The following is a 15,810-nucleotide window of genomic DNA, read 5'->3' on the forward strand; positions in this document are numbered from 1 at the left end:
CAAGATACGGAACGGGATCAACTATATTGACAAACTTGACTTCCTCGAAGCATACCCCCTCGCACGAATTGAAGCATTTAAATCGGAGACGATTGGAAATAGCTTTGCAGCTGCTGGTTTAGTCCCTTTTAAACCGGAGAGAGTGATTTCAAAGCTCAATATCCAGCTTCGAACCCCGACCCCCCCACCGAGCCGGGGTAGTGATTGGGATCCTAAAACCCCTTCAAACTATATTCAATTACAAAAGCAAGCTTCGTCAATTAAAGCATTGCTTCGTACAAGATCAAGGAGCCCTCCAAGTCCTCTCAATTCTGCCATAAACCAGGTTTTAAAGGCATGCCAGCTTACTATGCAATCCGCCGCATTTCTCGAGAAAGAAGTAAGCGATTTACGCGCCGCCAATGAGAAGCAGAAGCAAAAGCGTACTCGATCCCGGAGGCAGATACCTGCTGAAGAAGGCCTCTCAGTACAAGAAGCTTCTCAATTGATCACTGAGCTAGTGGAAGCAGATAAAGCACCTCCCCCCGGCCCCGGCATACCTAGTGAACCGGCTTTGAAACCACGTACGCGGGCGCCACAAAGGTGTAGTGGGTGCAGAGAAACAGGGCATGTATACAATAGATGTCCAGCTAGATAGATGATTTTAGTGTATTTAATTTAATGGCGTTATGGTTGAGATAAATGGTTTTAAATTCAATGGGTTAGATGGGGTGCGCAGCTCGCTTGTGTGCGCAGCTCGCTTGTGAAATACGTTATATGGAGCCTTGATTACATAACATTAATTACAAAAAACATGTAGGATTAATAAATCCTCCGGTATGCCGGTCGTCATGCTCCGACACTTGCTGGATGCCTCAGGACAATACTTCTTGGCACTCGGCCAAGTCATTGGTAGCGAGTGCCTATTACCAAGGGGTTTTCTCTGGGCCAAACCCTTGCTTGGCGCTGATGTAATACATTCTGTATTTAGCTAGTAATTACTACTACCCAATGAAAACCATGCGATCCTAACAGAATCTCAGGCTGATCCCCTAAGCTTTGCTGGGGCTTAGTAGTCAGCATTGCTGGCTACCTGAGGCGGAGAAATAAGGCCTGAGTGTCGGAACGTGGTCGTTACAGTACGGACTAGTAGGGCATAGCCAATTGAGTAGTTACTTGACCCCACACAGAACTTGTTGATGTTCCAGTGGAACTAAAATAGGAGGGTCGGCGTCGGGAGGGAGTAGAACGGCTCCACCGTGGATGGGACTCCCGGTAGTCGGGCGTCGTGGAGATGGCGGTGTCGAAGTTCCTAGTCAATCGTAGAGTATAGACGGAGCGAGACGCGGTGTTCCTCGCGAAGCCCGAAGACCTTAAGATAGGATCCTGTCGAATACCAAGTCCGAATACATGGTAGAAACCAGGTAATATATCGGAAACATCATGTGACATTGGGTACCAGGCATACCATACAAAAGTGCATATTACAGTTAGTCATCATGGTCCGCACAGATTGTTGAAATAGCGGGTTTTGTCATTTTAGTTAGTTAGAGTTGTCAACATTGGTCATTTATACCATACATTGTTCGTACACCAGCTTTCCGTCACAAAGTCCTAATTCCAGTCTACTAGACTGCGCCCACCCCCATGGGATAGAGTATCGACAGCTTTCGAGCAAACTCCAGTATGTCCAGTGTGGCACATGCCGAGGGCGTTAGACATCGGCTGGTCACAATGATTGTCAACTCTAAAGTGCTGGCATGTATGACAGTGGTGCGGTACGCAGTCCGCGTTAGCATAACAGCCATTATCATGGCACGCCATCTCAGCCCGCTTCGTAAGGTTATTGTCCAGATGATAGGTTACCAACCAATCACCGGCGGGCTCATGCTCAGGCAGTTTGAGCTCAGGATTGTGCCTATTCATTCCGCTTGCAAATAGCACCCTGGCGTAAGGGGGGTCAAATACGAATGTCGTTTTGCCAGTCACAGTATTTTTGATTTCCGCTGTAGCTGAAACCTTATCGATAGAGAAATGCTCCTCCGGGTTAGGTATAGATGCCTTCTCGATTTGTTTCTTTATGTGTATCGCTGTCTCAGGATCGAACCGGGTGTCAATAAAGTATAACATGTTTCAACCAGCTGCTGCCACATATAGAGTATCTGGCGCCACAACCTGGAGGCCATGCGTCTGTTCAAGAACCTCAGGTACGTATTTGCCCCGATATTCCTCTTGGAAGGTTGGCGAGCCTTCACATGGTCGGAATGGGTTCAGAAGCATGGTGATCAACAGTGGAAAGAACATTGTAACACAGGGACAAATTGACTATGAATCTCGCAAGATCCCAGCAAGAGGCATATGATAGAAACTTACTGGCGAGCTACCCAGCACTAAAATTCGAAATCAAAGATATGATCAACTATTGGACACTGCATTCTGATAGCAATGCTACTGTTGCAGGCCGTATAACCTTGAGACTGCAGCCTGATGTTGTGCCATAGGTCGATGTATTGGATGATTTCATATAGGTGGGCAATAATTACCTTAGAATACAATGACCAGGAAAGTAAAGTGACAGCGGCATAGCAGCGTGTTTCTAAAAACATATTATACAAAAGCACTGCCAGGCGCAGTATTTAGGATGCAGCAGTTTCATTAATCAAGGGCGTTGCTAATGGACCGGCTTTCACAAAACCTTAGGGTAGGCTACTGGCTACCACATGATCCTACTCTGCGATGCAACCCCTCTCCATTGTAGCTAATAGGAAACGTAGTGACTGAAAGGGACGGGTTTTATTATAGTGAAAACGATAGGCAACAGTCAGTAATTTTGTGAGAGACAAGGCTATTCTAGTTGAAAGTTCAGCCGCAGCTCGGATCTTACAGACTTTGCGATTTGCCGTGTAGGACCAACTCTTGAGGATGCCTATTCTTACGGTCTACTCCATGCTGAACAACCCTGTACGCATCCCTGCCAGATCCGATATCCTTACAATAACCAATTGCTTCTAATCGCCATATAGGGCCTAAATCTCTATCGAACAGAGTAAGCACCGCAGATTTCTATATTGCTCAGAAGTGACAGCCGTTACATGGATACCAGTAAGGCCTCCCTGTGTAGCAGCTAAGTACCTTTCATGTAGAATTTGTGTCTGTACAGAATTGTACCCCTAATCATGTCTATGGATAGTTGTATTGACCAACCATAGGCCAAATTGTCGGGTTACCGAATTTTTACAAGCGGACAATTCTGAACCCTGCGCCGGTGAGTCTTACAGGTCATGGGATGGACAGCTACTGTTCCACGAATGACGGTGGAAATATAGGAAGCTGGTTGACTGGTGGAAAACCTAATGACTAAACCAAATTCTGATATGATCGAGCGACAACAAATTAAATAGAATATGACAGTAGTGTCTATGCCCCCCTCAACCTACCCTGAGGGTCATTGAGGTTCACTATGCGGACCCTCGGCGACCCTCAACGACCCGCATTTGCATAAATTTTCGACGCCTTACCTCTTTCGGTTGGATAAAATTGATGATTCATCTCTGTGTTTTACAGCTGTTCCGTCAATTTGTAGAAATTTTACTGAATACTCCATCAATATGGTGAATTATAAAGAAATATTCATGTAAAAGTGAACCGTAGGCATGCTCACCTATAAATTATAAGTAATATTCGATGATATCGATATAGTAGGTGGTCAGTGGCGGTTGTCGACAAAAATGTATGTAAAGTTGTAGATATATACATATCGGATAGTATAACCTATGTGTATCTTCATTTGTAGAACCACTGTTTTCTAAGAAAACTATAAAAGTAGTTCAAATCCCCTTATTTCAATATCATTTGAACTGTTATATCTTCTTCGATCACTTTTTCAAGAATGGACAAATGATCTAAGTATGTCGTAAATCCGGTTCAAAGATTGCAATTATTAGACTTGGTCGTTCTGATCAAGACTATTTTCTTATCTTGAGGGTCTATTTGAGGTTTGTTGAGGTTCATATGTAGCGGATAATACCTGGCAGTCGAGATCTTTCCTATTCCACTTTGGTGCTCACATCTTGCCGCTTTTTGATCTCAGAGTAAAATTGAGCAAGCCCCTACTACTAGCGCTTTCCGCGTTCTCTTGGAATCGACATAAATGCCCACAGGCTAGTAAGAATCAACTTCTTTTATCCGACATAACATTCTACATGGCAGGTGGCAAGGTGAAAGAATATCGTATGAGCCTTTGCATTTGCATAAAAGTATAGGGAAACCTAACCTAATAGGGAAAACCTATACCAAGGCAGAAGAAATGTGCTAGCAGGCCGAAAAGGACATCCTAGGAACCAAAATGTCAGGTAAAATTGCCATACATACCATGATTTTCAATTCTTACATTGGTATTTCCAACTTTGCACTGCGAGGTGTAGACTGCGTTGAATTAAGTCTAATTAAGAGTCAGCTCTGCGTGTCAAAAGTCGGCCCTCAAAATTGGGTCAATCGCAATTTTTTTCAAAAATCATAGCCCACCTGCGTTAGTGCATGCTCGAAACCTCCTCTCCAACTTAGGGAGTCACTTACAGGCTATTCATATTCCATCAGCATTAGCCCTAGATTCGTGAAATCTTCACCCGTCCGTAAGGGAATCACTCACATACTATCCATATTCCATCAGCATCAGCCCTAGGTTCGTGAAATCTCCACCCATACGTAAGGGATTCACTTACGCCCTATCAATATTCCATCAGCATCAGCCCCAGATTCTTAAAATCTCTTCTCTAAATTAAGGGAACCACTTACAAACTAACCACATTCCATTCGCATCAGCCCTAGATTCTTGAAATCTCTACTCGCACGTAGGGGAACCACTTACGCTCTATCCATATTCCATCAGCATCAGCCCCAGATTCCTAAAATCTCCTCTCCAATATAGGGGATTTACTTACCCACTATCCATATCCCATCAAGATCAGCCCTAGATTGATGAAATCTCCACTCATATGTAAGGGAATCACTTACGCCCTATCAATATTCCATCAGCATGAGCCTCAGATTCTTAAAATCTCCTCTCCATATTAGGAGAATCACTTACAAACTATCCATATTTCATTAGCATCAGCCAGAAGCTTTGAAGTCATGCCAAATGATCTTTCAGCCGTATTGTCATACCTTATCAGTATCTTGAATTTCTTTGTCCGCCTCTTTCACAGGGCTTGCTATCGCAAATGTGACAAAGACAATTGCAGAAAGGATGGCCAAAAACTTCATATTGACAATTTATCTCTCGCTCTTAATATCCTGCAGCACTTGAGAATATTCAAATTTCCTTATGGAACTCGCAGAGGACTGCCGTATATATAGGAAAACTTGATTTCGGCAAATACCAAGGGCATAGAATGACGACTAGACGAGAATTGGTTACATACTGTTACACGGGTTACCTTGTAAAAGCTAGAACAAATCATACTTATAAGCATATATAAAACATGTCACATAGGACCTATCTACATATCCTATTCGGCAATTTTATATTTTCCGATCCCTTACTCTTGGTCGCCTAACAATATTATTCTATGTAAGAAGACCTACCAATATACCCCTGCTGTACAACAGTGAACAAACTAACAAGCAAAGAGTTGTTATCATTGGAGTGGCACTAACTACTTGACGGTTTGGTAGCCTTCTATGTACGCTAGGGAGAAAACATCGTAAATCATAGCTAACAAAGTCAAGATACGCAAACAGTAGATCAGCATACTACTATATATGTAAATATTGTTTTATTTTCCAGGCTATAATGTTACGGAAAGATCAGCTTAGCTAACCACCAGAGATCCTTTCAACCTCTCAACCCACAAAGTCCTTCATTTGGTGCTAAAGGCAAAAATATGAAAGTAGTGAGCTCGGGGCAACCCATGTTACCGACTACTCCGAGCTTAGGGCGACATGAATTAGGCCTCCTAGTGTAAATCTTGAGGGCTAGCCAGTAAGGCGTCCAGCAGGCGATTACTCACTTCCCACAAATTGGATCTTTAGCAATATGAACCCGGGAAGCTTCTTATATCAGTTAGGATTGAAATCCTTTGGGGTGGTACGACGTAGGCTTATTATATGTCGACTTGAGGCTCCCTTTTCTGGGCGAGCAGTCCTTGTTGGTTTTCTTGATACGTAATACCACGACATGTATAGTTCATACGCTTTTGAACCTAAGCTCAAATTATAGGAGTAAGGCCTGTTTCTATTTAAAAGAACTCAGGAGCTCATATTGTACAGAAGGAGAGTGGTAGTAAACCATTAGTCGGTCTATTGCTACTCACATCTTTCAAATCGGTTAGACAATATGCCGTTAAGGAGAGGCTCGGTCACAGTAGACAAGTAACCCAACCGACCAATACACCCCCGATGAATTGAGACTGAAGCAAGAAGAAAGCGATGGCGTGTGACCAAACCATCGAACGGGGTTAGCATTTGTTTCCCAGTTGGAGAGCTTCATGGTACTATTCTGGGTTGAGCTCATAAAGTACGGACTGGATCACTGCTTCTGTCTGAAGAGAGAGAAAAATGCCTCCATAGCTATTAGCCAATTAGTTAAGCTGCATCAGGCCGATAAAACTTTGGTTGGTTTAGTTTTTGATTGACACTTCCACATTACGTAGCTTTATAAGTTATCAAAAAGATGCTCTTGTTCCTACACCAGCGGGATTTGAGCTAGCTGATTGATCCTAGCTTGGTGTTGCGGGAGCAGCCTCGCCAACTTGTCAATGCAACATTTCAAACACGCGATCAAAGAGTAGGGCTGGCCAGGCGCTCTTATAATATTCAAACTACCCGGTTGCGAACATACAACACTAAAGGAACCGAGGTCCCAGATTGAAATTATCAACAGAATTACTGACATACATCATGCCTATGTGGCGCGCTCAATGGCCCAGTCTCTCACCTTCCAAAAGTTCCGGCAAGTGTGCTCAACTTGGAAGTCAGGCAGAGAAGTGTTATGCTTCTCATCCCAAAAGAAGGGGATCAGGGTAACGTCCACATTGCACATAACGGCTTGTCGGAGGTGATCGAGGCAGTGATCTGAAACTAATCGTTAGCGGCTTTCATGGCTTCTTCAAAATGACTTACCTATGTGCGTTGTATAGTCAGGCTCTGGTGCGTGCTTGGTATAATAGTCCCGGCGTAAACCGCGGCGGATTTGGTTCTATCACCAGGCCTCTGAATCAATTTTTTTTGCATAGGAGACGAAGTGAGAGTAAATTTTGGACTCACTAAGCAGTGCAGCTCATGAAAAACTTCAATGCCTACGAGAAAACCTCCCCCAGGCTCCTGATAGGTTTTTCCTCGCATGGTCTCAGCCTCAATTCCGCGTAGACTTACAGACACAGCTATTGTCTGGGTTAATAAGAGAGTCCCCGAGTATAAGCCTTAATGACTAGCTATTCACCCACTCTTAAGTAAGCTACTCCAGCGAGCATCCAGCTCGTCACTCGGTTCACCGGTATATCTCGGAGTATCAGAATCCCAGAATATCTTCTTGAGAGTGTCGTTCTCGGCAAATTCCAGATTTCCGAGGAAGCGTACCTTTTGAATCTCAATGGCAGGTTTTATTGGGCCTAATAAAGATCAGCAGGAGAAATGGAGATAAAAATTAGTATGCCAGCTGTTTTACTTGCCTAGCTCGGTGTCAAAAACACCAGCGAGACCATCGCAGTTCGGGCGCTTCTGTCTCGGAAAACAGATTGCGACAGCTATTGTGATGACCCAGACCATAGAAACAATCATATATGTCAGCCACGACATGTGACAACGCATTGGGGTTGACTGAGGGGACCTGTCCAGCCTGCCATGCGAGGGGAAGTAGTCTTCTTCGAGCCCCTTGATGCTGGCTGAGTCGTCACTTTCATCCTGCCCACCCTTTAAAGACGAAGTGTCTAGACTTCCTTCCAGTGCTTGGTACATGATAGAGAGTTATGGTGTGATAAAGTGAAAATGAAAATGTATAAACAGGGTGCCCTAAACGCAGTTTAGTAACTACGTAATTCAATCTTTAAAACATCACAACGTCGTACTAACTGTGACCATTAGACATTTGTGTATCAAGCGCTACACCAGAGATATGATAAGGAAACCATGGCTTTTATATAAGGAACGCAATCTTACTTTGTGGCTTATGACATGCAGGATATCAGGATACACAACACGTATAATGCCCTTGAAATCCTGAAACAAAGCCGCGCATTTAGACGTGCCGCTTGCAGAATGGACGTCAAATTATCTTGATCATTGTCATCTAAGACTCGGTTCTATGTGACAATATGATCTCTTGTGCTTCTCCATTACTTTCGTATCTGTATCTCTACCAAATTTAAAAGTATTATACATCTGAAACAGAATTTAATGTTATACATAGTACCTAAATTCATATATAGAGAGCCTTTCTGGGGATTTTGCATATTTCAAAAAGTCTAGAAGTAGATTTTGGTTCTGCGCAACCATATGATTTGCAAGTTGTGAAAATTTTTTATCCCAGATTGTCCCACTTCGGCAGTTTATCTGTGATAAAGAAAGCGCTGTGCTAGAGGCAAATTTCTATCCGGTCGTTCAAGTGAAACCTAAGCTTAACCCTGTCGCACAAATATTGACAATAATAGAAGGATGGTGTCTATCCGGGCATCTTTAGGCATCCAGACTTTAGCAGATGACTAGTTGAGGCTCAAGGTCGGGTGCCACAGTTAAAACCAGATGATAATCATATTGTATGTTCCGGGTTTGGGAGTACAGACAGATAAACCATGTATTGGTGGAACAATGACCGTCCTATCGGCGCTATAAGTGATGCAAATTTTCTTCTCGAGTGCCTGCTGATGTCCTAACTGCGCTTAACTGCGCGGGATTTTGTATGAAGCAGGGTGACACCAACCAATATAGTGTTAAACTCATCATCTCAGTTGTTGAGGCAGAGCTTTTCGTAAAGCACCTCGGCAGAGTGAGACTCCACCGCCTATTTGATTCTCGGTCGTCCGCCTCCATTCAGCAGTTAGCAGTAAAATAAGTCGATGGAGGCTCATTGATATTAGTAGATAGAGGTACTATGGTAGAATAGTACTGATCGAATTGTTGGGCTCGATGCACCTCTTGGGTATGTTGTCGGTGATTTCGCCGTTGCGTAATATTGAATATTTGTTTATCCTGAGCAGATGTATATTTTCGTGGTCGTCCTCTTTTCCGCGCTGGAATATCTGATGGTACCATGATAAGTAAGTGTATAATCGGGTCGTCGAACGCGGCCACCAGGCGGTGTCCGGGTTCCCGGGCGTAACCTCACACCGACCGTAAACTCATTTTTATCAACTCAACCTTCTCCATTAATTGACTACACCCCTGGTTTTTCATATTATGCCTTAAGAATTAGAAGACCGCATCACCAATGCTTTAGCATTATGCTGTGCCACTAAGAAACCTAACGTCAAAGCGATCGCTCGGCAATTCGATATTTCATACAGTACACTAAGGGGCCGTCTCAAAGGTTCTAAGTCTCGAAACGAGCGCACCCCGACCAACAAAGTACTAGAACCTGAGCAAGAGAAAGTATTGATTCTATGGATTGATACCTTAGATCAGGCCTTCTCTCCCCCTACCGCAGGGTAGATTCAGGGTGCTGCTCTACAAATTGTCCGACGATATGAACCGTCCCGGAACCTAGGGAAAAACTGGACGTACGACTTTATTGCCCGTCTACCTCCACGTTTTAAGACTATTAAGCAAAAGCTAATAGAAAAAGCACGATACGAGGTCTGTGAACCTGGTTATATTGTTTCTTAGTACGATCGCCTTTAAATTACGCTTAAAACCTACGGAATCATACAATTTCGACGAGACTGGGTTTCGAATTAGCGAAGGGAAGGCCCAGAACGTTGTTTCAGCCCGGGAAAATTCCAAAAATAATACTGGTAGACAATCTGAGTCGCTTACTGGCATTGAATGTGTTTTAGCCGATAGTTAGGTCATGCCACCGTGGTTCTTAGTTAAGGGCCAATTCTATGTATATAGAAAGTTGGTTTATCGACACCAATTTACCAGGCGTCTATACTATATAGCCAACCCCGAATGGTTGGACCGATGAGATTGTTAGTTTTGCCTAGGTTCAGGTCTTCGATGAATTCACATCGTTTCGTGTTAAAAGAGGGGAATATCGTCTTCTTTTAATGGATAATCATAGTTCATATTTGACCTATGATTGTATTGAATTTTACTAGAGAAAACGAATCATTCCTTTTTGTTTTATCCCACATACGATATATGGTTGCCAACCGCTCGACGACACACCCTTTTAAGTGCTAAAACATTATTATAAGAAGTATAATAATGAGGAGGCCTTTTGGGGTGGTGATGCGCGGTCAAAGGCCAACTTCTTCGCGGGAATTCACGATGTCCGAATGTCAGCATTAACAATGCGTACTATTCGATATAGATTCCGAGAAACTGGTGTTTGGCCTGTGAATTCTGATAAAGGCTTAGCAAAACTAGGCCTTTTAACTGACGATAATGAACTACCTGAGATGCCTAGATTCATTATTCATGATATTACTTCCGGAACTACACCACCACCACCGTCAAGCTCATTACCTAATACCCCGCCAACGACCGTATAAAAGTTGAGAAAGGCAAGCACTAAGGTTATAAAGCATATTCAAAATGACTCGACAATTTCACCAAAGGTGCGAGAAAGCCTTTCTCAGATATTGGCGGGTGGCCTAGTTCTCGCTGAGGTAGGGGCTCAATTTGCGGACGATAATATACGCATAATACAGCGCAAAAAGCGGTCCAATACTGCTAAAACTAAGCGAAGGCTTAAAGAAATAGGCCCTTGCCTAGTTAAACACTGCAGAAAGCGTATTAATGAACGTACCGACCGAGAAAGACTGCAAGTATTCAACCGTTCTAAGAAGGCCTGGCGGGAGGAAGCAATTTTGAGAGCAATTAAAGACGGAGAAATTGATGGTGAAGGGGCAATTGGGTCAGATCATGATGACGAGAGGCCTCAGGAATGGATTGATGATATCTATTGTATTGATATGGAAGGTGAAGCTATTAAAATTCAATGAATTAGGTGTTTGAATTGATAAAAATGAGTTTACGGTCGGGGTGAGAGGTTACGCCCGGGAACCCGGACACCGCCTGGTGGCCGCGTTCGACGACCCGATTATATGCTAAGTGTAAGCATGCTAAATATAATAGTCGATAGTAGGAAAGGTCTCTATGAGGGTAATACGGATAGGGGTATAGGGAAATATAGGCAACAGCAGCATAGAAATCGAAGCTATCATAGTATAACTGATAGGGTATGCTGATATTCTGTAAAGGGTTTAGTTTTGACCACGAAATTCAAAAGGGTTTAGTGTATTCTTAGATAAGCACTTAGCATGAAAAATGATCAAATTCAACTGATTCTAACTCCGTGAATATTGTATGTATAAAAAAAGAGTCAAAGATCCTAAATGCTGGAGTATTAAAGCCCAGTTGTAGCACTAAGTTTAGGTATATATAGTTGTGGTGATGGTAAGTTGAAGTCGAGTATTTTGTACTGGTCTGCATAATTCACAATCACAATATCTCAATCAAGCAAATCGCGAGGCTGATCAGCCAGATCATCATGAACATGAACAGTCCGATCGAAGGTAAGGATATGATGTTCCAAGGCCCATTGTCTGACAGCATCAAAGTCACGGCAAGTATGAAGCACGGCAGCCACTTCCTTGGCCATTTGATCCTTTTCCACCCAAACCCATGGTAGGGGAGTCACATCGACAGAGCACATCAGGCTCTGTCTTATGGTATCGATACAGTGATCAATATGCTCGATCCCCATCAATTCGTCTTCGGAAAGATAAACTTCCGTTGACCACACTCTTTTGCGGACCATATTCTATTAGAGTAAGACTAGCCAGAATCGAATGTGTGATTTTGTTCGTAAGGAATCTTGACTTACTAGACAGTGAAGCTGGTGGAAAACGTCCAGGCTTACCGCGTATTGGCCTGGATCATCAGGAATAGGGACAGTTTTGTTGGCAAGCCTTGCTGCATCGACCTTACTAATTCGACTAATCCCAACTAATAAACTGGTAAGATAATAGGAAATTGGGGATGATGTAGTCAAGCTTACAGTTGTATAGATCACTCCATGCTTGGTTATTTTTAGCGGTAGGAGCTCCTTGGTATTCAGTCAGTTCCGCTCCGAGCCCTGTGCTAAAGACAATGTTTTTATGCCGGATTAGAAGCTCTGCAGGTGCTGAACGCCTGATGAGCATATGAGAATGATCTTGATGTAACAGATGAATGACTTACAAAACACTTGTTCTATGTCTTGGACCTGTCTGGTGGATTTATCAATAGAACCGAGCCTGATCGCTAACGAAAAAAACAGCAGGAGGAGAATCGCGATCCATTGCCCGATCACTATGTTCCTAAGTCTCCTGATAGCAGATGTTCTTTTCGTATGGCTTTTGAGATACCCGGGATTTGGCTGAGAAGAGAATGACAAAGGCTCTTCATCCTCGGCCACCGCGATCCCTCGCCTGGTGCTGCTTTTCAACTTCAAGAAATTCATACTTCCAGCGAAATCATGCATCGTTTGACTCTTGTGCCCGTAATATTGAGGAACCAGATTCAAAAATAGGTAACGGCAAGATTTGGATCCCTCACCCCAAGAGGATTTTATATCTATCATACAAAGGCATCTGAGGGTCGATCAGGTCTTTGATTTGAATATTGCGATCTCATCAACCGGAGGGAATGCAATGGAACAGGGATTTTATATTTTCTTAAAGAAAAAAATCTGCATCTTTTCTTTTTCGATTCTTCCCTCAGTCTGGTTTGGAATATGTCGTTAGCGCAAGCTCACGTCTTAGCGTAAGCCGTAAATTGGAGGTAGTCTCAGTCATGTGTGGGAAATATGTGTCTTGTCCGCGGAAGTAGGTAACTCGTGTGACGAGAGCCGAATTCTGATGAAGAAGTGCATTTGTCCTGGGAAAACTAAACCGAGGGCAGAAAGGCAAAAAACGAAAACTTAAAGCTTGACATAAATCATCTATCTAATCCTTCCTCATTAGGAAAAGAGGAAAAGAGCGTCGAAATTGTGCATTTGATGGTTCGGTCGAGGGTTTAGATATTGGGCCCCTTGGGGCGAGTTATTCCCGGTCTAATCCTAAAAATATCTCACACAGAGGTTAAGGTAGGGGTTAGTGAGATGATTTAGTCACCGGCTACTCCGTTTTCTTATGTATACCGATTGAGTGATGCCCCGCACGCGAAAGTCGTACTGTACGACCGATGTAACCTTTCCCATACTCACTTCCCATTCCCAAACTCAATCCTTGTAATCCATCGCCGTTCAATTTCAGGCGTATTGTTACACAGAGCGGCTGGATTCTACCACCATTTCATCGAAAGATCAACATTTGATCCTAAATCCTAAATTATAGACCCAGAATGTCACGAGCCAATAGGCAAGGCACGTTTCACCCATTTGACCGCTGTGCCAGGAGCAAAAGACTAGAATACCAAGAACGTCTCTTGCACCGCGCTCGCTACACAAGGGATGTAGCTCGTCACACAGAACACTCATTCAATTATTAGATAATCAATTGTTATACTAATAACCTTAGAAGTATGAGTACCAAAAGTTCCTATCTCACTCGAACCCCAAGATTCCCTTCACAGAAAGCTCGCAAGGCCCCTTCCAGTATGTAGAGCGCGCAAACACGATTGAATGTCAATGGTGAGACTGGCGTGCAGTAACTCAGTAAACTACCCTAGTATCCTGCCCCGCCGGGAAAGACCAGAATTCTGCGTTTGATTTTGATTTAATTTACGGTATAAGATCTCTGCCAAGCACCCAAGTACTATAAATATCCGCTTCGCATCTCACTTTCGATAATTTATAGCTGTGCGAAAAAAGAGTTTCACTCAAAACCCTATCACTAGAGATGTCTGCAATGACTCACAATCATTCTTTCTACCAAGCGCGCCTTGAATTTGTTCATGATATACTAACAGAGAAATTTGATCTGGCGGTATGTATCCGTAGAAATTGGCTTTGGAAGTCTACTGACGAGGCCTGTGAGAAGAACGCTCGAGTTGATCCAGTTGCCTACGACCATGAGTGCCCCTTCAAGTACAATAATTTTGTGTACTACGTCTCCCTCCCATCTCCTTTGATCAAGGATAACTTTACCTGTCAGAGCCAGACAAGCTGTGTTGCAATTCCCTCTGGCTGTAGCGAACTGATTCTTCGTCTCGCCAACCCAGACGCAGAAGGTTTGCAACAAGCGTCGAATCGTATTGAGAATGAAGTCGCCATTATGACTCTCGCCGCGAGAGCCCTAGACCCAAGTTTCAACCCACATGTCGTACCCCGCATTTATGGCTGGAGGGGGAGCATGTCAAAGGAAGGAAAGCGCCAGCAAGGTTGGATCCTTCAAGAATATATGCCAGGCACGCCACTAGACGAGAATTTGGATAACATGAGTCTCAAAGGCAAGAGAAATATCCTCGGCCAAATTGCCAAACTTCTGAAAGGGCTCCAGGACTTTGCACTGCCAGATTCCATCACTGACTTCGGAGGACTCACCTTCGATAATGAGGGTGACCTCATAAGCGCCCCGATGACCAACTGTAATATCGGACCATGGCCAACATACGAGGCATCGTTCAAAGCACAACTCGAGCATGCTCTCAAAAAGTCCGATGAGAACCCCTACATCCAGGGTTGGCGTCCAAACGGCGTTCGCGCACGGCTGGAGGCCTTTATTGAGCGAGAAGTTTCGACAGCCTTTGAGCAACTTGAGGCTCGCGACCAGAAGGTCATTACTCACGCGGATTTCAGTAAATACATGGCTTCCCTGGTTTCTAAGTCGAGGAAACATACTTATACATTGTTTCTCACAGCACCAAGCAACCTTTTATTCGATGCGTCCTCGGGCCGTATCACGGCGCTTATTGACTACGAACTTTCGTGTATTACTCATCCTTCATACGAGTTTTTCCGCTCCTTCGACGGTTTTGGGGGGCGAATTCGTGGCTGCTCAGTTATCGAAGGCCGCAAGGAAATGTCGCTCGATGAAGCTATGCTGCACGGCTTCCCAGACCCTCTTCCAGACTGTAAGGATGGTGATGAATTTGAGGAATGGGAGCTAGCCAAGGCCTGGGAGGACGAGCTCGAGAGGACCGGCTGCAAGCGTCCTATAATGATGCCGGGAATTGATAAAGTTGCTAATGTTTATGCTTTGCTTCGCTCAATCCTGCCTTGGCGCGTCACCAATGCCGACATTGTTGCTAGGCAATCTGATGAAGTTATTCGAGAATGTCAGAGTGAGAACGAGGTGGTGGTAATTCAGATTCTAGAGCACAGCGGGTTTTAGGACTTTCAGTGATGACCATTTGATGAGGAAGATGATACCGGTTTCGGATCGAATTATTTCACTTAGGGCTTCAGGAGGAGAACTGTATGGAGAACAACTCGACCAAGGCTGATGTTCAGACGCGCGAGATAGTACTCGATATGTCAATCAAGCACTCACTCTACTATCACTAGGACTCCGAAAGTAATATGATTATTCATGAATATCCATGAATATTTGCGAATATGGATAATATTGTTGAGTATCGCGGAGGTCAAAGCTTATGGCGAGACTAGCAATGGACAGTTAAATAGATGGGATACCACTTTTTATAGTAACCTCAACAAGAACATTACAGCTACCTATCTCAACATGAAGAAAAGGGCTTATTCAAATTCATATTATTCAATTCATATTTGTTGAGATGGGTAGTTGTAAT

The 15,810-nt window shown here is 43.7% G+C and overlaps 4 protein-coding genes across 4 annotated transcripts; 2 read left to right on the forward strand and 2 right to left on the reverse strand.

The window, feature by feature from the left end:
• Positions 1 to 1,665: 1,665 nt before the first annotated feature.
• N7537_010442 (uncharacterized protein) lies at positions 1,666 to 1,920 on the forward strand (the record flags this gene model as incomplete). The annotated part of the gene is made up of 1 exon (XM_056901496.1): positions 1,666 to 1,920. The coding sequence occupies one exon, from the start codon at positions 1,666 to 1,668 to the stop codon at positions 1,918 to 1,920; it is 255 nt and encodes an 84-aa protein (XP_056750164.1).
• A 4,960-nt stretch (positions 1,921 to 6,880) lies between these two features.
• Positions 6,881 to 7,932, reverse strand: N7537_010443 (oxidase ustYa family protein; the record flags this gene model as incomplete). The annotated part of the gene is made up of 5 exons (XM_056901497.1): positions 6,881 to 7,050; positions 7,099 to 7,174; positions 7,243 to 7,358; positions 7,422 to 7,586; positions 7,647 to 7,932. The coding sequence occupies 5 exons, from the start codon at positions 7,930 to 7,932 to the stop codon at positions 6,881 to 6,883; spliced, it is 813 nt and encodes a 270-aa protein (XP_056750165.1).
• Positions 7,933 to 11,587: 3,655 nt separating this feature from the next.
• N7537_010444 (oxidase ustYa family protein) lies at positions 11,588 to 12,281 on the reverse strand (the record flags this gene model as incomplete). The annotated part of the gene is made up of 3 exons (XM_056901498.1): positions 11,588 to 11,899; positions 11,963 to 12,084; positions 12,137 to 12,281. 3 exons carry the CDS (start codon positions 12,279 to 12,281, stop codon positions 11,588 to 11,590), a joined length of 579 nt encoding a protein of 192 aa, XP_056750166.1.
• A 1,677-nt stretch (positions 12,282 to 13,958) lies between these two features.
• On the forward strand, positions 13,959 to 15,392 carry N7537_010445 (aminoglycoside phosphotransferase family protein; the record flags this gene model as incomplete). Its single annotated transcript, XM_056901499.1, has 1 exon — positions 13,959 to 15,392. The coding sequence occupies one exon, from the start codon at positions 13,959 to 13,961 to the stop codon at positions 15,390 to 15,392; it is 1,434 nt and encodes a 477-aa protein (XP_056750167.1).
• Positions 15,393 to 15,810: the final 418 nt, after the last annotated feature.

Source organism: Penicillium hordei (assembly GCF_028827395.1).
Source record: "Penicillium hordei strain IBT 12815 chromosome Unknown utg000005l_segment0_segment0, whole genome shotgun sequence".
NCBI classification, from domain to species: Eukaryota; Fungi; Ascomycota; class Eurotiomycetes; order Eurotiales; family Aspergillaceae; genus Penicillium; species Penicillium hordei.